We start from the raw sequence: 25971 nt of genomic DNA, 5'->3' as shown, positions 1-25971 counted from the left end.
AGCACAGGACTAAAACTTCAAGGGACAAGGGAATTTAAACCAGGATAGTTGGCAAGTATGAGGCAGCTGCTTTGGGCCCCACAACAATGACAGGGCCCAGGACAGCTGCCCCTTTTACCCTGCCTTAAAGACACTATCCCTTGTGTTTTGTTTTGTTCCCCTCTAGCTGCAGAGGGCTAACATTCATTACACAGACTGCCTTATATTGGTTCTCTATACAGTGCCTGAACTTTTTAGGAGCAAAAAATAAAAAGCCTACAATTATCTAGAAGCGCCTGTTTGTAGATTGCCATTACTAATAATTTCCAAATGTGCCTGTGACAGACCTAGCCGGGAGAGAGACTTTTGGAGGGGACTGTATGCTAGCCTCTTGCCGATCGATCATGGGCCCTGGCATTTGGGGGAATGGTGCTCTTTGTGAGCTGTATGCCTGGGGACCCTTGAGGTGGTATTACTGTGGATTCGGGTCCTGGTCCCCCAGGACACACAGACTCTGGGGACCCTGGATTTGCCATATTAGAATAGTGACTGATTCATACCGTTGGGACTCCTACTGTTAAATGCTAATGTCATCAATTCCAGCTACCTGTCTGTTGTCTGCTAAAATGTGTATTGTAAATAAGTCTCTAGTATGGGATCTAAGAGTCATTAGATCCCCATTGTTCTTTGTGTTTAATTAACTCTGCTATTGTGATAATGTTGATTGGATTTTCTGAACTACAAGACGGCCAGTCTGGCCTAAAGGTCATGTCTGAGTCATCTAGGCTGTCTAAAGGGATTAGTTAATTAGCCCATGTTAATTAGGTTTCTGGTCACAGGTGTATGTTCAGAGTAATATGAGCCGGAGGTATGCACCTCCACTTTTAGTGTATAAAAGGGCCTGTATTTTCCAATAAAAGAGAGTCCTGGTTGAACTTACATACAGCCTGCCTGGCGTTTGTTCTGAGCTATCACAACTGGGTTAGAAAAGCACATAGCTGTAGTTCTAATCCCGGAGCACTGGATGACCGGACAATCAGATGTTGCGATCTGCAATCTGATTCTATAGCTGCAGAGGAGTGTCGGGAGAGTGGAACCGAGCGAGCAAGGGACTCGTTACAGTGCCTTTGGCACAAAGTTCTTCTTTAGGCTTGTACAAGCAATGAACTGCAGGATCCAACTTCAGCATACATAAATCCCTACTGTATTATTAGTACACTGAGAGGTAATCTTGGGCCCTGAATTAATCCTGTGCAGCAGTCCCATCAGTAATCTGATTTAGCGAATAGGAAAATCATAAGAAATGCATAAATCATAGATGAAATTATCCTTTATATCCAAAATCCTTGTAGAATAAAACAATTGTCATAATGACTGTATTAAATATTAGTAAGTGTCCGTGCATCACGTGTGGTTCACAATTGTTAATGAGAGATAGTATTGTTTACAAGGAAGAACGAACTACATGGCAGGTCAAGTACAATAAAAATTTAGGCTACTGGTCATTGGATTGCATGCAAGTAACATCCATTTAACCCCTTACATACTGGGCACCTTCACCCCCTTCCTGCCCAGGCCAATTTTCAGCGCTTTGAATGACAATTGCGTGGTCATGCAATACTGTATCCATATAAAAAGTTTTTTTTCACACAAATAGATCATTCTTATGGTGGTAATAAATCACCACTGGATTTGATAATTAAACAAAAAAAGACCAAAAAATTTGAAATTTTTTTTTTCCTTGTTTCTGTTATAAAATTTTAGCCCAAAATGTATACTGTTACATTTCTTTGCTGAAAATAACCCAAATCAGTGTTTATTGAGTCCACAAACTATAGTATATACAGAATATCTAAAAATCAATTAATCCTGATATACTGACATCCTATTTCATTTCTTGAGGCCTGACAACACCAGGACAGTATAAATATCCTCCAAATGACCCATTTTTGGAAAGTAGACAGTCCAAGTTATTAAATAAGTAGCATAGCAAGTTTTTTTAAGTTATATTTTTTTTGTCAATTTTTTTTGGAAAATTAAGACATTTTAAAAAAAATATGTTTTTTCATGATTTTTTTTTTTACATACTATCACCAGATTAGGGACACTGACTGGTGATAGTATGTAGAAAAAATGTAATTACATTCAATAAATAATTAAAAAAAAAATTCTTACATTTTTTGGTAGCAATACAGTGTTACTATAGTAATATAATAGATTTTTCTTTTACATGTTTATGATTGCTTTTACAGTAACAGTGAATTTCACTGGTATAAGCCACCATTTTTACCATTCCTGTTTGAATTGCATGCGGTTTTCCCACCGCTCCTGTGTGAACCCAGGCTTGTCATAGTGACTTCAGCCTAGGTTCACACAGGAGCGGTTCAGGGTATGGGCTCAAATCACACCGTACAGGTATCAGTTCTCAGTTTTGGTGAGTACTTGACCAAAAGTATAGGTACCTGCACTCACTGGTAAAAAAACGGTATGGATGCAACCCTAATTCTTACTGAATTAAATTAAATCTGTGCTCTAATTGGCCCTGTCTGTACCATGTCTGTGCCATGTCTGTACCATCACTATGACCAATAACAGCTAGCAACACAACTGTGCATAATGAATGGCACGAATCAAAGCCATTCATTGTTTACAATTGTCATATGATCTGCTGTAATTGATCAGTGATCATATGGTACCGGCGGCAGGCCGGTACACTGATCAATCATCAGGCTGTGTCTGATGAAGTCAGTGACAGATAGCGCTGCAGGAGCGCTCGGGGCGCATTCTGGGAGGACAGCATTTGACATTCACCTGGAATGATATAGGTCCTGCCCAGCTGTCATTTGACAAAAAAACCTGTGCACCCAGAAATGATAACAGAGTGATCAGAGTAGAAAATATTAATATACAATATTTTATATTTATACTAGAAGGCTGCTTTCACACGAGGCGTCTGCGGTAAAGCGCCAATATTTTTAGTGGCACTTTACCATCGTTTTTGCGGAGGTTTCCGGTCGCTAGCGGCCAAAAAAAAGTTAAAAACCACCCGCAAAGCGCTGCTGCAGCGGCGCTTTGCCGGCGGTTCGGTGGCGCTGCCCATTCATTTCAATAGGCAGGAGCGGTGGAGGAGCAGTCCTTCACCGCCCCAAAGATGCTGCTTGCAGGAGTTTTTTTAATGTCCTGCCAGCACATCGCCTCAGTGTGAAAGCCCTCGGGCTTTCACACTGTGACTGCAGGGGTGCCTTTTTTCAGGCGCTTTACAGGCGCTATTTTTAGCCCAAAAGTGCCTGAAAAATGCCTCAGTATGAAAGGGGTCGAATGGTCTAACTCTATTGTGCTTTATAGACTTTTAGTAGACCCATGTTTCTTTATTGAAGTTCACAAAGATACATTTACAAAGTGATTATTATACTTATGCATTTTCTATGTAGACAGGCCGGTGTAAGGTTTAAAATACAGTTTTTTTATCTATAATGTTATTGTGGGTTTACAGTAAGTATAGTTCCTTCTTGGACAATATTAATGCTGTAATATTATATTATATTATAATATGATATAATGCTGTGACAATATTAGCACTGTGATTAATAAAGTTTATTACTTTTTTATGTAGATTGTAAGGTCTGGTTTACACTATTGCGATCAGTTTTGAAAGTGTTTATGCAGTGGGCGATCGAAATGCAGCTTCAGTGCTGTACATTTCTGGATGCAATTTTATGCCTTGGATGACTACTATTACTGCGAAAAACTCACCAAATTCGCATCAAAAACATATGTACATGTGTTATTTAAACTTTTCCATTTAGGTACTATGGGTCACAAGATCTCACTGCTTTGCATCAAAGTATCGCAGAACCTTTCCTCAAACTTGCATCGCAGTTGTGCTGCATTGATATGAATGGCCACCATTGAAAACAATGTATTTCCCCTGTCATGCACTTCTGTGTGACTCAGGTCGCATTAGAAATCGCACTAATGTGAACCAGACCTAAACACTAATGGGCAAGGCCCTCTGATTCTTCTTGTATTGAATTACATAGTTAGTCAGGTTGAAAAAAAGACACAAGTCCATCTAGTTCAAACTATAAAAGGGAAAAAGAAAAAAAATATCATATAATCCCATATACACAATCCTATACCCACAGTTGACTCAGAGAAAGCAAAAAACCCCAGCAAAGCATTATCCAATTTGCAACCAGCAGGGGAAAAAATTCCTTCCTGATCCCCCGAGAGGCAATGGGATAAGCAATCTACTTAGCTGGCCAGAACCAGCTCTTGAGGGAGTCTATTCCACATTTTCTCAGCTCTTACTGTGAAGAAAACTTTCCGTATTTGGAGATTAAATCTTTTTTCCTCCATGCGTAAAGAGTGCCCCCTTGTCCTCTGTGATGACCTTAAAGTGAATAACTCAACACCAAGTTCACTATATGGACCACTTATGTATTTATACATGTTGATCATATCCTCCCCTTAATCTCCTCTTCTCAAGAGAGAATAAATTCAGTTCCTCTATTTTTTCCTCATAGCTGAGCTCCTCCATGCCTCTTATCAGTTTGCTTGCCCTTCTCTGCACGTTCTCCAGTTCCCTGATATCCTTTTTGTGAAATGGTGCCCAAAACTGAATTGCATATTCCAGATGCGGTCTTACTAATGATTTGTACAGGGGTAAAATTATATATCTCTCTCTGTAGTCCATATCTCTCTTAATACAAGAAATTACTTTGCTCACTTTGGACTAGGGATGAGCCGAACACCCCCCGGTTCGGTTCGCACCAGAACCTGCGAACGGACCGAAAGTTCGCACGAACGTTAGAACCCCATTGACGTCTATGGGACTCGAAAGTTCGAAATCAAAAGTGCTCATTTTAAAAACTAATTTGCATGGTATTGTCCTAAAAAGGGTTTGGGGACCCGGGTCCTACCCCAGGGGACATGTATCAATGCAAAAAAAACTTTTAAAAACGGCCGTTTTTTTGGGAGCAGTGATTTTAATGATGCTTAAAGTAAAAAAAAAAAAAAGTGAAATATTCCTTTAAATATCGTACCTGAGGGGTGTCTATAGTATGCCTGTAAAGTGACGCGTGTTTCCTGTGTTTAGAACAGTCCCTGCACCAAATGTCATTTTTAAAGGAAAAAATCTCATTTAAAACTGCTTGCGGGTTTAATGTAATGTCGGGTCCTGGCAATATGGATGAAAATCAGTGAGACAAACGGCATGGGTACCCCCCAGTCCATTACGAGGCCCTTTGGGTCTTGTATGGATATTAAGGGGAACCCCACACCCAAATTAAAATAAGGAAAGGTGTGGGGCCACCAGGCCCTATATACTCTGAACAGCAGTATACAGGCGGTGCAAACAAGACAGGGACTGTAGGTTTGTTGTTAAGTAGAATCTCTTTGTAATTTTGAACGGGTACATTTTTAACGTGTTTAGCTCCAGCCAAAAAATCTTTTTTAAGCTTTTTGGAAAACATAGGGAAGGGTTATCACCCCTGTGACATTTGTTTTGCTGTCTTTCCTCCTCTTCAGAAGATTTCACCTCACTTTTTGTCCCAATGGATTGGAAAGCATCAGTGGAAAGGAGAAATGTTTTTCCCATATTAACTCTTACAGGAGAGAATTTCCCTTCCTAGGGGTAGATTTCATCTCACTTCCTGTTGTCTCCTTCCGTTTGCAAGTAGGAGTCGTTTGTAAGTTAGTTGTTTGAAAGTAGGGTCCTGCCCTATATACTCAGCAGAAATTTGGGCCTTAGGTGTTGCTGTGGCCACAACACTGTAAGCCCTCACAGGGCCCTGCTGTGAAATATTAGATCAAGAATTGTAATTACATGCCCCTGTTGAACAGGAGCTGAAAAATTAGGCCTTAGGCACTGGTGCTGGTGCCACAACACTGCAACCCCTCACAGACACTCTAGTTGGAACGCAGGAACGAGCCCTGCTGCAAAGTATTGCATCAAAAATTGTAATTACACGCCCCTGTTAAACAAGGGCTGAAAAATTGGGCCTTAGGCACTGGTGCTGGTGCCACAACACTGCAACCCCTCACAGACACTCTAGTTGGAATGCAGGAACGAGCCCTGCTGCAAAGTATTACATCAAAAATTGTAATTACACGCCCCTGTTAAACAGGGGCTGAAAAATTGTGCCTTAGGCACTGGTGGTGGCGCCCAGAACCAAAAATGTTCTTACAAGCTATCAGCGTGATGATTGAGGAGGAAGAGGATAATTACTCAGGGATAGTCACTCAGCATCAGCATAGGCAGTCTTTGAAGGGATCTGAGATTTCAAAAAAAATTATTCGGTTACATCAGCATCAGGTGCTTGGTAGCTGGTGGTGATCCAAGACTGATTCATTTTTATGAAGGTCAGTCGATCGACCGAGTCAGTGGACAGACGCACCCTGTGATCGGTTACCACACCTCCAGCAGCACTGAATGTGCGTTCCGAGAGAACGCTGGATGCAGGACAGGCCAGTAGCTCAATTGCATACTGTGCAAGCTCTGGCCAGTGATCCATCCTCAAGACCCAGTAACCCAGAGGATTTTCGGTGGGAAAGGTGTCCAAGTCTGATCTTGCCCCTAGGTATTCCTGCACCATGTAAAACAGACGCTGGCGATGGTTGCTGGAACCGATCATACCTTGGGGCTGCGGACCAAAAAATTGTCTGAACGCATCGGTCAGACGGCCACCTTCTCCACCGCTCCTTCTTTGACTGACCGAAGCCTCAGCAACACGTTGTCCAGAAACAGGAGTTTGTAACTTCCCAGTCTCTGGGAACGCGTTGCACAGACCTTTCTGCAAGGCCTCCCAAAGATGTTTCATCCTCTGCTCCCTCTGCGATGGCAAGATAAGGTCCGCAACCTTACCCTTGTAACGTGGATCAAGGAGGGTTGCCAGCCAGTATTGGTCCTTCTCCTTGATACCACGAATACGAGGATCCTTACGCAGGCTTTGCAGGATCAGGGAGGCCATGCAGCGTAGGTTTGCTGAGGCATTCGGTCCGGAGTCCTCTGGGTCACTAAGGACGACATGGTCCACAGCCACCTCCTCCCAGCCACGTACAAGTCCATGTGTTTCTTGGGACTGATCCCTTAAAGACTGCTGCTGATGCTGAGTGCCAGGCTCCACCTCCATACTGACACAATCTTCCTCCTCCTCCTCCTCCTCCTCCTCCTCGTCCTCTTCCTGTGTGATCGGCGGGCACGCAGGAACACTGTCTGGATAAAGGGGGCCTTGAGAGCTAAGGAAGTCCTCCTCTTCCTGCCTCTGTTCTGCCTCAAGTGCCCTGTCCATTATTCCACGCAGCGTGTGCTCCAACAGGTGGACAAGGGGGACAGTATCACTGATGCATGCACTGTCACTGCTCACCATCCTCGTGGCCTCCTCAAATGGTGACAGGACAGTGCATGCATCCCTGATCATGGTCCACTGGCGTGGGGAAAAAAAAACAAGCTCCCCTGACCCTGTCCTGGTGCCATAGTCGCACAGGTACTCATTGATGGCCCTCTGCTGCGTGTGCAGCCGCTGCAGCATGGCCAACGTTGAGTTCCACCTGGTGGGCATGTCACAGATTAGGCGGTTCTTGGGCAGGTTAAACTCCTTTTGGAGGTCCGTCAGCCGAGCACTGGCATTATATGACCGGCGGAAATGCACACAGACTTTCCTGGCCTGCCTCAGGACATCCTGTAAGCCCGGGTACCTGCCCAAGAACCGCTGCACCACCAAGTTAAGGACGTGAGCCAAACAGGGCACATGGGTCATTTGTCCCTGTCGGAGGGCAGAGAGGAGGTTGGTGCCATTGTCGCAAACCACCATTCCTGCCTTAAGTTGGCGTGGCGTCAACCACCTCTGAACCTGCCCCTGCAGAGCTGACAGAACCTCTGCCCCAGTGTGGCTCCTGTCCCCCAAGCACACCAGCTCAAGCACCGCATGGCATCTTTTGGCCTGCGTACTTGCGTAGCCCCTTGAACGACTACGGAGCACCGCTGGTTCCGAGGAAGAGGCCATGGAGGAAGAAGAAGAGGAGGGGGTGGAGGAGAGAGGTGTGTCACAATCATTAGCATTTTGGAGGCGTGGTGGCGGAACAACCTCCAACACTACTGCACCTTGTCCTGCATCCTTCCCAGCTGCCAGCAGAGTCACCCAATGCGCCGTGAAACTTAGGTAACGTCCCTGTCCATGCCTGCTGGACCATGAGTCAGCGGTAATATGCACCTTACCGCTGACCGCCCTGTCCAGCGAGGCATGGACATTGCCTTCCACATGCTGGTAGAGAGCCGGAATCGCCTTCCGTGAGAAAAAGTGGCGTTTGGGTACCTGCCACTGAGGAACCGCACATTCCACAAACTCACGGAAGGGGGCAGAGTCTACCAACTGAAAAGGCAGCAGTTGAAGTGCTAGCAATTTTGCCAAGCTAGCATTCAACCGCTGGGCATGTGGATGGCTGGGAGCAAACTTCTTTCGGCGGTGCAGCAGCTGGGGCAGGGAAATTTGCCTGGTACAATCTGATGTCGGTGTACCAAAATCAGATTGCCCACAAGTACTTGGCTGTGACACACCTAATTCTACACCTTCATTCCTCTCAGTGCAGGTCTCAGAGAGGACTGAAGGTCTAGTGGGGTTGGAAATCTCAGCTGATGAGGAGCAAGGAGAGGTCCTCTTTGTTCTTTGGTGTGGGTCTTTTAGATACGCTTGCCAACGAACTGCATGGCAGGTCAACATATGTCTGGTCAAGCATGTGGTACCCAAGCGGGAGATGTTTTGGATACGCTTGAGACATATGTTGCAAATAGCAGCGGTGCGATCTGATGCACTCGTCTCAAAAAAGGCCCACACCAAAGAACTTTTTGAATAACGCGCAGAGACTGCAGCGCCCTGCACATGTGGAGCTTTGCGGTGTGATGCAGTCAATGTGCTGCCCTTAGGCTGGCCCCTGGAGGGCATCCTGCCTCGTTGGTGATGTGCCGCCTCCTCCTCCTCCTCCTCCTCCTCTCTCCTATCAGGCACCCACGTTGAGTCAGTGACCTCATCATCCCCTCCCTCCTCATCACTGGAGCAAACCTGGCAGTATGCTGCAGCAGGGGGAGCATGACTGCCAGATTGCTGTCCTTCTTGGGCACCCCCTCTGTCCGTGCTCATGTTACTGCCTTCATCGAGCTCAGTATCATCATCAGAGCCTTCCAAACGCTGGGCATCCTCCTGGAGCATGTACCCAACACTGTGGTCAAACAGTTCAAGGGACTCCTCAGGAGGACATGGTGGGGCTAGGGAAGGAGTCACTGATGACATTGAGCCGAGGGAAGAGGCCGCTGCTTTGCCAGACAAAGTACCCTGGGCATGGGTGAGAGAGGATGAGGAGGATGAGGACGGCTTGGTCATCCACTCGACCAAGTCTTCGCATGTTGCGGCTCAACATGGCCAGCTGCCGAAAAAAAGGCCAAGCGTGTCCCATGGCCACGTGCTGATGAGGATGCACCGTCTCCACGACCAGCACTAGACACAGAGCCTGCTTGCCCTCTCTTATTGGCTTGTGACTGTCTGCCTCTCCTTCTTGGCCTTCCAGACATACTAATGGCCTGTAGCTGCACTAAGCTGGGATATATATATATATATATATATATATATATATATGTACTGATACTGCAGCTAGCAAAATCAACTGCCTGCCTGTAGTATGAGAACACCACCAACCTTCCACAGGTAGCTTTAGCTGAACACTGTGAGGTGGACGCACCCCACTAACTTGTAGGTTTAGCTGAACACTGTGAGCAGGACGCACTGCACTAACTGTAAATAGTCTAGCTGCCTGACTGTGGTACTAATAGGATCAAAAGAACACCAGCAATTTTCTTCAGGTAGCTGTATTTACTGTAACAAGACAAGCCTGCCTGTCAGTAAGAAGATAACAGAAACGGATCTAGCTGAACACTGTGAGCAGGACGCACCCCACTAGCTTGTAGGTTTAGCTGAACACTGTGAGGTGGACGCACCCCACTAACTTGTAGGTTTAGCTGAACACTGTGAGCAGGACGCACCCCACTAACTTGTAGGTTTAGCAGAACACTGTGAGCAGGACGCACTGCACTAACTGTAAATAGTCTAGCTGCCTGACTGTGGTACTAATAGGATCAAAAGAACACCAGCAATTTTCTTCAGGTAGCTGTATTTACTGTAACAAGACAAGCCTGCCTGTCAGTAAGAAGATAACAGAAACGGATCTAGCTGAACACTGTGAGCAGGACGCACCCCACTAGCTTGTAGGTTTAGCTGAACACTGTGAGGTGGACGCACCCCACTAACTTGTAGGTTTAGCTGAACACTGTGAGCAGGACGCACCCCACTAACTTGTAGGTTTAGCAGAACACTGTGAGCAGGACGCACTGCACTAACTGTAAATAGTCTAGCTGCCTGACTGTGGTACTAATAGGATCAAAAGAACACAAGCAATTTTCTTCAGGTAGCTGTATTTACTGTAACAAGACAAGCCTGCCTGTCAGTAAGAAGATAACAGAAACGGATCTAGCTGAACACTGTGAGCAGGACGCACCCCACTAACTTGTAGGTTTAGCAGAACACTGTGAGCAGGACGCTCTGCACTAAATGTAAATAGTCTAGCTGCCTGACTGTGGTACTAATAGGATCAAAAGAACACCAGTAATTTTCTTTAGGTAGCTTTATATACTGTAACAAGACAAGCCTGCCTGTCAGTAAGAAGAGAAAAGGAACGGATCTAGCTGAACACTGTGAGCAGGACGCACTGCACTAAATGTAAATAGTCTAGCTGCTTGACTGTGGTACTAATAGGATCAAAAGAACACCAGTAATTTTCTTCAAAATACTGTAACAAGACAAGCCTGCCTGTCAGTAAGAAGATAACAGGAACGGATCTAGCTGAACACTGTGAGCAGGACGCACTGCACTAAATGTAAATAGTCTAGCTGCCTGACTGTGGTACTAATAGGATCAAAAGAACACCAGTAATTTTCTTCAAAATACTGTAACAAGACAAGCCTGCCTGTCAGTAAGAAGATAACAGGAACGGATCTAGCTGAACACTGTGAGCAGGACGCACTGCACTAAATGTAAATAGTCTAGAAGATAACAGGAACGGATCTAGCTAAACTGAATACAGTGTATATATATATATATATATATGCAACACCTGGGATGCATATATATAGACAATACAGTTTAAGTGCAGCTAACTGACTGACTGTACTGCCTAATTTAGCTAACTCAAAAGAAATGACACTGTCTCTCTCTCTCTCTATTTCTCAGCACACCGGAACACACTGCACAGGGCCGCTGTGCAGGCGGCCTTATATAGTGTGGGGCGTGTACTAAATCCCCTGAGCCATAATTGGCCAAAGCCTCCTTGGCTTTGGCCAATTACGGCTCTCTGTTAAGGCGGCGCTGTGATTGGCCAAGCATGCGGGTCATAGTGCATGCTTGGCCAATCATCAGCAAGCAATGCACTGCGATGCCGCAGTGAATTATGGGCCGTGACGCGCCACACGAATTTGGCACGAACGGCCCATATCGTTCGCAATTCGACGAACGATCGAACAGCCGATGTTCGAGTCGCTCATCCCTACTTTGGACACCACAGCTTGGCATTGCATGCTATTATTAAACTTATGATCTAGAAGAACACCCAGATATTTCTCCACCGTTGATTCCCCCAGTTGTACTCCCCCTAGTATGTATGATGCATGCATATTCTTAGCCCCCAAGTACATAACTTTATATTTACAGTATCAACATTAAACCTCATTTGCCACATAGTTGCCCAATTAAACAGTACATTAAGGTCAGCTTGTAAGTTGGAGACATCTTGTAAGGACATTATTCCACTGCATAGCTTAGTGTCATCTGCAAAGACTAAAATGGTACTTTTAATCCCAGGCATCATTTATAAATATATTAAATTATTAAATGAACCTTGGGGTACACCACTGATAACCTTAGATCATTCAGAGTAAGAATCATTAACTGCTACTCTCTGAATTCTGTCTTTTAGCCAGTTTTCTATCCATTATAAACTGATTTTTCCAGACCTGTAGACTTAACCTTACACATTAGCCATGGGCGGGGAATTGTGTCAAACGCTTTTGCAAAATCCAAGTATACCACGTCCACAGCTACCCCTCTGTCCAATGTTTTACTCAATTCCTCATAAAAATAAATCAGGTTTGTTTGACAACTTCTGTCTTTCATGAACCCATGCAGTCTGTTGCTTAACCAGTTGCCGACCGCCGCACGACGATGTACGTCGGCAGAATGGCACGAGCAGGCAAAAGGACTTACAGGTATGTCCTTGCCTTTGCACGGGCGGAGGTCCAAACGGACCCCCCCGGTGCCTGCGGCGGTCGGATTCTCGTCAGGAGCGATGAGAGATGAGGGGGAGGCCACTCATTCGTGGCTCCCCCCTCACGATCGCTCCTGGCGAATGACAGGCTTCCTCAGCTTCTGCATAGTAAACAGAAGTGGAGGAAGTGATGTCATCTCTCCTCGGCTCGGTATTTTCCGTTCCGGCGCTGAGGAGAGAAGACATCGCTATGTGTGCACAAACACTACACACACAGTAGAACACGCCAGGCATACTTTACACCCCCCCTTTACCCCCCGATCCCCCCCCCCGATCACTCCCTAATCACCCCTCCCCCCCTTGTCACACTGACACCAAGCAGTTTTTTTTTCTGATTACTGCATTGGTGTCAGTTTGTGACAGTTAGTGTGGTAGGGCAGTTAGTGTTAGCCCCCATTAGGTCTAGGGAATCCCCCTAACCCCCCCTAATAAAGTTTTAACCCCTTGATCACCCCCCGTCGCCAGTGTCACTAAGCAATCATTTTTCTGATCGCTGTATTAGTGTCACTGGTGACGCTAGTTAGGGAGGTAAATATTTAGGTTCGCCGTCAGTGTTTTATAGCGTCAGGGACCCCCATATACTACCTAATAAAGGTTTTAACCCCTAGATTGCCCCCTAGTTAACCCTTTCACCAGTAATCACCATATAACTGTTACGGGTGACGCTGGTTAGTTTGTTTATTTTTTATAGTGTCAGGGCACCCGCTGTTTATTACCGAATAAAGGTTTAGCCCCCTGACTGCCCGGCGGTGATATAACTTAGGTTTTAGGGTCAGATAAGGTCTGCGTCTCCCCAGGCAGCGTCAGGTTAGCGCCAGTACCGCTAACACCCACGCATGCACCGTACACCTCCCTTAGTGGTATAGTATCTGAACGGATCAATATCTGATCCGATCAGATCTATACTAGCGTCCCCAGCAGTTTAGGGTTCCCAAAAACGCAGTGTTAGCGGGATAAGCCCAGATACCTGCTAGCACCTGCGTTATGCCCCTCCGCCCAGCCCAGCCCACCCAAGTGCAGTATCGATCGATCACTGTCACTTACAAAACACTAAACACACATAACTGCAGCGTTCGCAGAGTCAGGCCTGATCCCTGTGATCGCTAACAGTTTTTTTGGTAGCGTTTTGGTGAACTGGCAAGCACCAGCGGCCTAGTACACCCCGGTCGTAGTCAAACCAGCACTGCAGTAATACTTGGTGACGTGGGGAGTCCCATAAGTGCAGTTCAAGCTGGTGAGGTGGCAAGCACAAGTAGTGTCCCGCTGCCACCAAGAAGAAGACAAACACAGGCCTGTCGTGCCCATAATGCCCTTCCTGCTGCATTCGCCAATCCTAATTGGGAACCCACCACTTCTGCAGCGCCCGTACTTCCCCCATTCACATCCCCAACCAAATGCAGTTGGCTGCATGAGAGGCATTTTCTTTATGTCCTCCCGAGTACCCCTACCCAACGAACCCCCCCAAAAAAGATGTCATGTCTGCAGCAAGCGCGGATATAGGCGTGACACCCGCTATTATTGTCCCCCCTGTCCTGACAATCCTTGTCTTTGCATTGGTGAATGTTTTGAATGCTACCATACACTAGTTGAGTATTAGCGTAGGGTACAGCATTGCACAGACTAGGCACACTTTCACAGGGTCTCCCAAGATGCCATCGCATTTTGAGAGACCCGAACCTGGAACCGGTTACAGTTACAAAAGTTACAGTTACAAAAAAACGCGTAAAAAAAAAAAAAACACAAAAAAATTTGTTTTATTGTTCTCTCTCTCTATTCTCTCTCTATTGTTCTGCTCTTTTTTACTGTATTCTATTCTAGGATCAATAGGAAAATAAGTACAGCGCTGCGCCAAAAAATACTAAAAAAATATATAGTACAATTAGCAGCTAACACACCTCTAGACACAGGTACAGGTTAAAAATAATAATAATAATAGTGTAGCTCTATGTGTATATATATATTATAAATCTTACATATATGAAACAGTGAATAGAAACCTAGTCACCCCTTGCGGGGCAAAAAAACATATTGCAGTGACACTATGTGATTCAAAACAACACTTGAAATACGGTGAGTATTAATAAACAATAATGAAAAAAACAATATAGTAGGTCTAGGAAACCATACGTATATGGTAAATCAACCAATCAAGTCCATAAAAAATAAACAAATATATTAGTAGTGACTAGTGGAATAGAAAACCACCACCAAAAGTCTATGAGGGTTGTGTGTTGAAAATGATGGAAAAGAGAATCCCGAGTTTCCTCGTAGATGGAATTGGTCACATCTGGTAGATGGATAGGTAGATAAGGAACCACAGATGGATAGAGGGTCTAGGTAGGTGGCAGGACCATCACCGGAGCATCAAAAGAGGCTTACCAGAGTTAAGTGACTTGAAAAGACCTACATCTTACAAGTCTGAGAAGCTTATTGACCACCTGGTCTGGCAAGATGAATCGTCAGATATCCTCAGCTTACAATAGAGGGAGGGGTCTCACCACAGCTTTCAACGTCCCCGAACGGTCCAACTGGCCAAACGAATATTTCAAATACCATGCGAGAAATAAGACTCACATAGCGTGATAACGTTTAAAAACATCAATTTATTAAAATAATAAAAGATAAACTCACATGGTAGGAGATCAAAGACAGCTCAAAAATACGTACATACCGACCGACAGTTGCCATCACGCGCCTTGGATTAGGTCAGTTCCCAAAAGTCAGTTCCTACGATTACGTAGGAACTGCACTGACCTTAACACCTTGATCCAGGCAGCGTCTTTAAAAGATAGGTTCCTAGAGAAGGGATATAACTCTTCTGATTTGGATAAGGAGATTGATAATGCTTGTTTGACTGATCGTCAATTATTATTGGAGGATAGACCTCGACAAGTAAATGAGGATTTTAAATGGTCTTTTCTGACATCATTCTCCATTCAACATAAGCACGTCAAAAGAATTTTTGAACACCATTGGAATGTCCTTAAAACGGATAAGGTTTTGGGCCCTCTGTTGCCCAGAACCCCCAAGGTGGATTTCAAAGGTGTTCCATCTCTTCGAAACAAGTTGGCACCCAATGTCATCAACCCCCCGAGTAAACCTTCTTTTTTTCATGATTGGATTGGTTTCTACCCCTGCAAAAAATGTTTAGTATGTCAGTTTAACACCTGCGGTAGGAGGGCCAGTCATAGTTTTTCCTCTACTGTGACTGGTCGTTCCTATAAGATCAAGCAATTTTGCACTTGCGCTACCACAGGGGTAGTTTATCTCCTGACTTGCCCATGTGGTAAGCAGTATGTGGGGTGGACCATCAGATCATTTACCACACGAGTTTCTGAACACATTAATCTCATTAAAGCAGGTAGTACCAAACACACTGTGCCTCGACACTACAGGGAATTCCATGACCGAAACCCTGAGGGCACACAATTTCTCACTATCGATAAATATGTTGCCCCCTGCCAGGGGGTTCGACCCTTAGGGGTGTCTTCCGTTTGGAGACTTACTGGATTTATGAATTGGGGTCCCACTTCCCGCAAGGTATTAATGTGGAGTGGGACATCAATTCTTTTATTAACCAAGCTTAGGTATATAGTTTATATTCTCTTTTTAACAATTTTTTAATTCTAATTACTGTTATTGGTGTCAATATGAATTTTAGATTCATATATCGGTTATTGGTGTCAATATGAATTTTAGATTAATATACTTTGCATATTATTATTAAGTAACGTAGTAGTATTAATACCACCTCAGGATATGCATAATTTGTATATTGATTACTGTATGGAGAATGCCTTCTCATGTTGAGGTCTTGTCCAGTCCTCTTTTTCCCCTTTTCCCCTTTTTTTCTTATTTTTATTTTATTGTATATGATGGTATGTGATGCCCCTCATTGGTAGTGTCATTTTAGTTTCCCTTCACAACTTTTAATTAATAAATGGTTTGCGGTTGATGCCCCTCTATAATCTTAATTAGGTCTGTTTACAGATTACATGATGTTTCGACATCATGGCATATTTAAATACTATTTCTGTTTAGATCCATCTCTGCTGACACTTTAAAACTGATGTCAGATCATTATGGCTGAGTTCCGGTCCTCTCTAACCTATCAGCGCCTCGTTTCTCATATGAGACGAGATGTGGCTGCTAGCATGAAAGAGAGGCTTGGTCCTAGTAGTGGAGCGCACCGACGCCGCACTTGAAGAGCGGAAGATGACGTCATCGCGCATACACGGATTACGAGGCCAAATCAGATAGGCGGAGCGTGACGGCACTACAGCCTATGGGATCTGGCTGTATTGACAGAGAGGCTTGGTTTGTGTTTGGATCACTTCCGAATCAGCAGACCAAGCTGTTACTATAATACTCATCATATAACTCGTATTTTTCATTTGTGAGTGATAGCTGTATAATACTGTCTATTGCTCCCTTCATATTTCATACATATCTGTGTTAGTCTAACAGTATATCAATATTTCTAGTAACCGGAAGTGACATCAATTGTTTAACTTCCGGTATTGTGACACTCCCAGTGGGGGTCATTACTTGTTTATAAAGCGGTGAGGTGGGGGGCTCCGCACTCCAGATGACGGCTTTGTAGCTGAAACATGTCGAGTGGACCCCTCACGATTACCGCTGTTTGATCTTTTTTGAGCTGTCTTTGATCTCCTACCATGTGAGTTTATCTTTTATTATTTTAATAAATTGATGTTTTTAAACGTTATCACGCTATGTGAGTCTTATTTCTAGCATGGTATTTGAAATATTCGTTTGGCCTGTTGGACCGTTCGGGAACGTTGAAAGCTGTGGTGAGACCCCTCCCTCTATTGTAAGCTGAGGATATCTGACGATTCATCTTGCCAGACCAGGTGGTCAATAAGCTTCTCAGACTTGTAAGACATAGGTCTTTTCAAGTCACTTAACTCTGGTAAGCCTCTTTTGATGCTCCAGTGATGGTCCTGCCACCTACCTAGACCCTCTATCCATCTGTGGTTCCTTATCTATCTATCCATCTGCCAGATGTGACCAATTCCATCTACGAGGAAATTCTGTATTCTATTCTGCAATGTTTTATTGTTATTATGTTTTATTATGTTTGCTTTACAGTTATGCGATTTTTTATACTTTGCCGTTTACTGTGTTTTATTGTTAACCATTTTTTTGTCTTCAGGTACACCACTCAGCTGCAGCGCGGATTTATTTATCTTGACAGCAACAGCGTTTGCTCCCAGGATATATAAAGCCGTGACTCCAGCGAAGGTGATATATGGCGAAGCATGGGGGCAGCAGGGGCGGAGGAGCGATTTGCTCCTACCTTTTGCGGGAGGATGCCCCCATGCTTCGGCATATATAAACGGTGCATGTATGCCCATCATTAGAAGTGGGTGGATGAAGGGAGGTATTCTAATGGTGGGCATACCCATCGATCAATCTCTTTTTTTCGTTCAGCCCACAGGCTGCATGAAAAAAAAAAAGATTACAATATATGCCCAACAAGGACCAGCAATGTACTGGTATGTTGCTGGACTTTGAGTGGTTATACCAGAATGATGCCTGCAGGTTTAGGTATCATCTTGGTATCATTCTTTTCAGCCAGCGGTCGGCTTTCATGTAAAAGCAATCCTAGTGGCTAATTAGCCTCTAGACTGCTTTTACAAGTAGTGGGAGGGAATGCCCCCCCCCCACCATCTTCCATGTTTTTCTCTGGCTCTTTTGTCCCAACAGGGAACCTGAGAATGCAGCCGGTGATTCAGCTAGCTGACCATAGATCTGATCAGAGACTAGAGCAGCTCCAAACATCTCCATGGCCTAAGAAACCGGAAGCTATGAGCATTTCATGACTTAGATTTCACCAGATGTAAACAGCGCCATTGGGGAATTGGGAAAGCATTTTATCACACCGATCTTGGTGTGGTCAGATGCTTTGAGAGCAGAGGAGAGATCTAGGGTCTAATAGACCCCAATTTTTTCAAAAAAGAGTACCTGTCACTACCTATTGCTATCATATGGGATATTTACATTCCCTGAGATAACAATAAAAATGATTTTAAAAAAAATGAAAGGAACAATTTAAAAATAAGATAAAAAAGCAAAAAAATAATAAAGAAAAAAAAAAAAAAAAGCACCCCTGTCCCCCCCTGCTCTTGCGCAAAGGCGAACACAAGCGTCGGTCTGGCGTCAAATGTAAACAGCAACTGCACTATGCATGTGAGGTATCACAGCGAAGGTCAGATCGAGGGCAGTAATTTTAGCAGTAGACCTCCTCTGTAAATCTAAAGTGGTAACCTGTAAAGGCTTTTAAAGGCTTTTAAAAATGTATTTAGTTTGTCGCCACTGCACGTTTGTGCGCAATTTTAAAGCATGTCATGTTTGGTGTTCATGTACTCGGCCTAAGATCATCTTTTTTATTACATCAAACATTTGGGCAATATAGTGTGTTTTAGTGCATTAAAATTTAAAAAAGTGTGTTTTTTCCCCAAAAAATGCGTTTGCAAAATCTCTGCGCAAATACTGTGTGAAAAAAAAATGAAACACCCACCATTTTATTCTGTAGGGCATTTGCTTTAAAAAATATATAATGTTTGGGGGTTCACAGTAATTTTCTTGCAAAAAAAAAAAAATTTTCATGTAAACAAAAAGTGTCAGAAAGGGCTTTGTCTTCAAGTGGTTAGAAGAGTGAGTGATGTGTGACATAAGCTTCTAAATGTTGTGATGTTGTGCATAAAATGCCAGGACAGTTCAAACCCCCCCAAATGACCCCATTTTGGAAAGTAGACACCCCAAGCTATTTGCTGAGAGGCATGTCGAGTCCATGGAATATTTTATATTGTGACACAAGTTGCGGGAAAGAGACAATTTTTTTTTTTTGCACAAAGTTGTCACTAAATTATATATTGCTCAAACATGCCATGGGAATATGTGACATTACACCCCAAAATACATTCTGTTGCTTCTCCTGACTATGGGGATACCACATGTGTGAGACTTTTTGGGAGCCTATCCGCGTACAGAACCCGAAAACCAAGCACCGCCTTCAGGCATTCTAAGGGCGTAAATTTTTTATTTCATTCTTCACTGCCTATCACAGTTTCGGAGGCCATGGAATGCCCAGGTGGCACAAACCCCCCCCCCCCCCCCCCCAAAAAATGACCCTATTTTGGAAAGTAGACACCCCAAGCTATTTGCTGAGAGGTATAGTGAGTATTTTGCAGACCTCACTTTTTGTCACAAAGTTTTAAAAATTGAAAAAAAAAAAAAAAAATTTTTTCTTGTCTTTCTTCATTTTCAAAAACAAATGAGAGCTGCAAAATACTTACCATGCCTCTCAGCAAATAGCTTGGGGTGTCTACTTTCCAAAATGGGGTCATTTGGGGGGGTTTGTGAGCAATATATCATTTAGTGACAACTTTGTGCAAAAAAAAATTTGTCTCTTTCCCGCAACTTGTGTCAAAATATAAAATATTCCATGGACTCAACATGCCTCTCAGCAAATAGCTTGGGGTGTCTACTTTACAAAATGGGGTCATTTGGAGGGGGTTGTGCCATCTGGGCATTTTATGGCCTTCAAAACTGTGATAGGTAGTGAGGAGTGACATCAAAAATTTATGCCCTTAGAAATCCTGAAGGCGGTGATTGGTTTTCGGGGCCCCGTACACGGCTAGGCTCCAAAAAGTCCCACACATGTGGTATCCCCGTACTCAGGAAAAGCAGCTGAATGTATTTTGGGGTGCAATATCACATATGCCCATGGCCTTTTTCTGTTTATAGCGCAATAAATAAAAACGGCAGAGGTGATCAAATTCCATCAAAAGAAAACTCTATTTGTGGGAAGAAAAGGATGCAAATTTCGTTTGGGTACAGCATTGCATGACCGCGCAATTAGCAGTTAAAGCGACACACTGCCAAATTATAAAAAGTGCTCTGGTCAGGAAGGGGGTAAATCCTTCCAGGGCTGAAGTGGTTAAAATACTTTTTTCCAGCAAGAACTCATCTATGTGGTCTTTTATTAAACTCCCCAGTATCTTCCCAAATATAGAAGTTAAACTAACAGGTCTATAGTTGCTTGGTACAGACTTTGGTCCCTTTTTAAATATAGGCACCACGTTGGCCTTACGCCAATTCAGTGGTACCATTCCAGTCATTAAAGGGTACCTAAAAATTTGAAACAATGGCTTTGAAAATGACAGAACTCAATTCTTTTAGGATCCATGGGCGTATGCCATCTGGTCCAGGTGCTTTATCCACCTTTATTCTGTCTAAATATTTCTTGACCATATCACTTTTGAGCCATTGTGAATCATTTGGGGCTGTGTCAATACCACCCCCATTATGGACATGATCTCCCCTATGCTCCTTTGTATACACAGAGCTGAAGAAGGTATTTAATATATTTGCCTTCTCTTTGTCTCCAGTCACCCAGGCCAAACCTGACCTTTTTACTATTAATATATTTGAAGAATTTTTGGGGGTTTCTCCTACTATCCTTTGCAATCTGTCGTTCGTTTTGAATTTTTGCATCCCTGATTTCCTTTTTACAAACTCTGTTATATTCTTTGTAACATTTAAATGATGATAGTGTGCATTCATTTTAATATTTTTAAAAGCTATTTTATTTTTATTTATAGTTTTTATTAACGTTGGCCTTTTAAACTTATTGCCCATGGGAATATGCTTTGCAGTGAGTAGCTGTTCCCCTTTATTTTGTAAAGCGCTGCACAAACTTTTGGCTCTACATAAATCCTGTGTAATAATGATAATAATATTAATAATAGTAATAATATTATAGATTTATTGGTGATGTAACTAATATATTTATTAATACATGATTAACACATTGATTAATTGATAAGTAATAGTGTTACCCAGGATATTGTAACTATTCTTTGTTTATGTTTTTATTGCTGTCTGTGTCTCAGCTAGGTAGACTCAGCCCTCTACTAGCCACTGTCACCTAAAAGGTGATGGGAAATCCAAAATTCAACAGTTATTACCAGAACAAGAGGTGACTAAAATCTTTCAATGAGGACACCAGTTCCGATGACAACCTTCCTCTAACTTATTGCATCTCCGGGACAGGAAGTGAAGATAAATCTCTTTGCTGGGACACAAACATATGTTTTAACCCCTCCCTATTCTATGCAAAACAAAAACAGTTTTAACTATACTTGTAAATGTAAGCACTGAACTTAATGTTTCATTACAGTTATTCATCCCTTATCTGACAGTTTAGTTTAAGGTCTCAATCAGAGAAAGCCAGCCAAAGGGCAGGTTGCTTCTGCAATGGTTTTTCTTTAGCCTGATACATCTAGGGTCTCTAGAAATCCTTACGTCATTAATTATGTGATTATTTGTAAAACAAATAAGATCATTAAAGAATTAGGCTCCATTCACACTTGTGCAACTTGTAATGCGACTTTGGACACATAAAGTTGCATGACAAGTCGCAGCCCATGTAATGAAAGCCATTCAAACCTATGCGACTTAAAGTCACAGCAACTTTAAAAAGGTCCCTGCACTACTTTGATAAGACTTTCATGTGACTTGAGTGCCATAGACTGAAATGTAAACTCTCAAAAGTTGCATGAAAGTCGCATCTTAATGTTATCAATGCAACGGTTGTGTAACAGTCAAAGCCAAAGTCAATAAAGCCGCATCCAAATCACACCCATCCAAAGTTCCATCAAAATATTGCATCAAAATGGAAATCGCACAACTTTGGACTCTCGCAAGTGTGAACGGAACCTTAAGCACCAAAAAGATAACAAATCGACCAAAGTCCATTACAGTTTACATTTATAAAAAAAAAAAAACATGTTATCCTTTGGATTCTATCTTTGAACTATGAATGATATATGAGTATCCTTGTTAAAAGAGAAATAAATAACCCTACAAGAATAAACAAAAACAAAAACAAAAAACGAAATCATCTTGACGCCAAATATAATGATAGATACTACAGCATTTGAAGAGCTTTAGGGGTCCTCAAATGAAAATGAAATTTTTTTTTCCTTTTAATCGACTGTCTCCTAGAGTTTGAATAGGAGTATCCTCTCAGTAAAAGGAAAGAGTCAATAAAATGACCCAATGTATTTTCCTGGCATGTAATATAACTGAATTATAGTTTCCTAATAAGGTTTCTTTTTTGTCTTAATAAATAATTATCTTTTTAATTTCTAAAATATGATTCATTTTAGTACATATTATTAGCAATAAATGAAATATCTATAAGGTTGGCATGAAGCATTTCTATTAAAAGTTTTGTACTGCATACACACGGTCGGAATTTCCGTCAAAAAAAGTGGGAGCTTTTGGATGGATATTCCGACCGTGTGTATGCTCCATCCAACTTTTTCTGTCTGATTTTCCACCAGCAAAAGATTGAGAGCTGGTTCTCTATTTTTCCGACGGAAAAAGTTCTTGACCGAAATTCCGTTCGTCTGTATATGCAATTCCGACGCACAAAAAATCACGCATGCTCGGAAACAATTCGATGCATGCTCGGAAGCATTGAACTTCATTTTCTCGGCTCGTTGTAGTGTTGTACGTCACCACGTTCTTGATGGTTGAAAGTTCAGAGAACTTTTGTGTGACCGTGTGTATGCAAGCCAAGCTTGAGCAGAATTCAGTCGGAAAAACCATCCAAGATTTTTCTGATGGAAATTCCGCTCGTGTGTACGGGGCATTAGAGTAATAAAACCTCTAATGCAATAATAACTTCTACCTATCAACCCAAAAAAGAAACCATGTTTGTCCCCTTCCCTCATTTTCTTCTGCTTTAAATTCCTATATAATAGAATGTCAGAGTCTATACAGGAGCCTAATGCAAGTTTCTTCTTTGTGGATCCTACCTTTACTCAACTTCCCTGATATAAAGTGTAAAGCTTATTTACCTAAATTGTAGGATAAAAAACAATACTGTGCTTAATACCTGTTTGGATTCCGGATGTTGGTGATTATGGCTGTAGAGGACAACACAATGCAGTATCCCAGAAGGACTGTGATCAGAAAGAAACTTCGCTCAGCAGCTCTTTTTTCCATGCCCTGTGCAATGTCACTACAAAGCATCAAATATATTAATGTCATATCATGTTATAACATAATACATATTGTACACTGATCTCTGTGTATATTATTTAGGCATAAGTATCACTGATTTAGGAAGTCTAAAGAAAGGAGAGGAACTCTACCCAATTATGCACTGTGCTTAAGTGTCTTCTTATGACGTCTTTTCAGTGTGGAATCTGAAGGTAAGGTAAGTATATTTTCTAACTCTTCTGCACAGATACTTTGTTTTAAATGGGTATAATGCTGCATTTTTAGATGGGGCACAGTATGTAATATGTGGTCCTTGTATTTTTAAGACAAAATTGACTTTAAAGTAGACCTAAAGTCAGAAACTGCCCATTGGTGTACCTGCTCCAAATGCTATCTGAATGCATTACCCTCAAATACTTACCTGAGAACTCTCGTCCACAAAACCTGATGATTTCTGTGCTACTGCTGGTCTACAAATGCAGCTAAGGAATCGGAAATGTGATTCTCAGAGGCATTGATTGTCCATTGGCTTCAATACATTTTATATCACTGCCTCTGTATAAGTGTGCACACTAACAGCTCTGACTTTGCTTTGACATGCTTGTTCTAGGCAAACTGCATTTTCAGAACTAGATTAGCAATGATAGCCCACTATTCTTTGATCGGTACAGGTTTATTAATTGTACAACATTAATTATGTAAAACAAAAATCTTAATTGCATTTGTTTTGGAAAAGTAAAGCATTGGAAGAAACAATTACATTTCTGTGTCCACCACTTTACACGTGTACATTTTCTCATATTATAGACATGTATTGTATTGTCTACACAATAGGAAATGCAGAGGGATAATAGTGTACAAAGTACAGTAACTCATAGCAACAAATCACATCATATTTAATTAATTTAGAGCACAAACAATGAAAGATTCTTACTGATTGGTTGCTGTTGGTTAACACAATTGTACAATGCTCCTTATTTTAGGTTATTTTAACCTTAGAACTTTACCTCTTTAATATGTTTTGTACACCTATTAGAAGCCAACAGTATTTCGTGGGAACCACTTTTAAATGTCTAAATTTGCAAAACTGTACCTTAGTATATTTGCCAGAACTGATAGTTCTTCTATTATTATAGAGTCAGTCCAATCAAATCTGATATATCAATTTTTAATACATAGTAATGAGTTGAGTCACCCACCAACAACATTTATGTTTTAGAAACTTAGGTGGCAAGATGTTACCACCATATTTTCTGGTTCTTTTTCACTGCCTTGGATTTTTACCCCTTTTGTTAATTTTTTCCTACTTGGAATTTTGTCCCTCTTCCAAAACAAATTTACATTTACAATATAGTTACATAGTTAATCTGGTTGAAAAAAGACAGAAGTCCATCCAGTTCAACCAATAGAGAATATATATATTTATGTTTTTTAGGTATATTTTAAGCAATAGGACAATGTTGTCATGAATTATGGAATGTACACAAAAACATAAGCAGCACAAATCTTTACAACTATATTAAACTAGACAGCTTGTGATTATTATATTTATAGAGAGTCAAACTATCTAAAAGTAATATATTTATTATTGAATGTTAAACCGGTTGGCTGAATTAACCTCTGGGTTCTTATATGCCTTTTAATACTTCAGTGGGGAGCTATCCCTATCATTTTTCCTGGCTCTGTTCTTGTTCACCTGTAGGTTATAGGTGCTGTCCCCCACTGTTGGTTGTTCCAACATGTCCTGTTGCATTCTCTATATTGCAAAACAAGTGGAAAATCCAACAGAGAGAATGAGATCCCCCAGCCCTCCCCCATTGACCACAGCAGGTTAGAGAGCCAGAAATTCAAACAGAGAGATCCTGCCAATATAGTCCCCAAGGGATAAAATATTAAAGGGATAAAAGTCAGTGGCTTAATTCTCCAGAATCTAACAAATACTAATATTTTTTGTGTGGTTTACTTTTTAAACCTGAAAAGAAAATATTCTTTAGAAAACTTTCAAATGTTTAGCTTCATAATACTAACATCAATGTACCCTTTGCTTGAAAAATATATTTTTGCACAGGTCTTAGTAATAAATGTTGAAAGAGTGTACCTTCTTTTCTAAGTATTGCTACAAGCATACAAAATGATATAGTACAAATATACAATAGTATTTAAATATTAGTAGTTTCGAATTGAAAAAATTGAGTTTACCTGAATAGTCTATCTTTATCTTCTTGACTTTTTGTCTTGAGGAGCCTCTAAGAAGTGCAATGATTTTTTTTCTTACTACACCAGCTCCTCTTTTCATTTATATACACGTAAATATGATGCCGAAATGACGCAAATTTCTTACTCGTTTCCTTATGTGAAAAATTGACTATGTCACCTCTGCCCATAAAACTCACGGGTCTCTTCGATAGCTCTTCAACATCTATTAGTCCAAGGCCTTGTGTCGAGACATAAAGGAGGAGGCAAGAGGAAGTGGATATATTTACTTTATTGGTTGTCTTTATTTCTTTAGCACAGCATATATGGTACATTGGTTAAACTGGACACTTTAATGAATTGAATAATGACATGCAAAAATTAGGTGAGTCTTCT

At 42.0% G+C, this 25971-nt stretch overlaps 1 protein-coding gene across 1 annotated transcript in view; it reads right to left on the bottom strand.

Annotated features, from left to right (window-relative positions):
* Nucleotides 1-25740, bottom strand: part of PTH2 (parathyroid hormone 2) — a 37614-nt gene extending 11874 nt beyond the window's left edge. Inside the window, exons 1-2 of the mRNA XM_073602353.1 lie at nt 25582-25740; nt 23276-23401 (exon numbers count right to left, since the gene is read on the bottom strand). Of these exons, the coding sequence (XP_073458454.1) occupies nt 23276-23385 (110 nt within the window). The 5' untranslated portion in view covers nt 23386-23401; nt 25582-25740. The remainder of the gene's footprint in view (nt 1-23275; nt 23402-25581) is intronic.
* Between the last annotated feature and the right edge of the window lie 231 nt (nt 25741-25971).

This window comes from Aquarana catesbeiana, linkage group LG10, assembly GCF_042186555.1.
Source record: "Aquarana catesbeiana isolate 2022-GZ linkage group LG10, ASM4218655v1, whole genome shotgun sequence".
In the NCBI taxonomy this organism is placed as follows: Eukaryota; Metazoa; Chordata; class Amphibia; order Anura; family Ranidae; genus Aquarana; species Aquarana catesbeiana.
The sequence above is the reverse complement of the archived record's forward strand: the minus strand, read 5'-3'. Positions and strand labels throughout refer to the sequence as shown.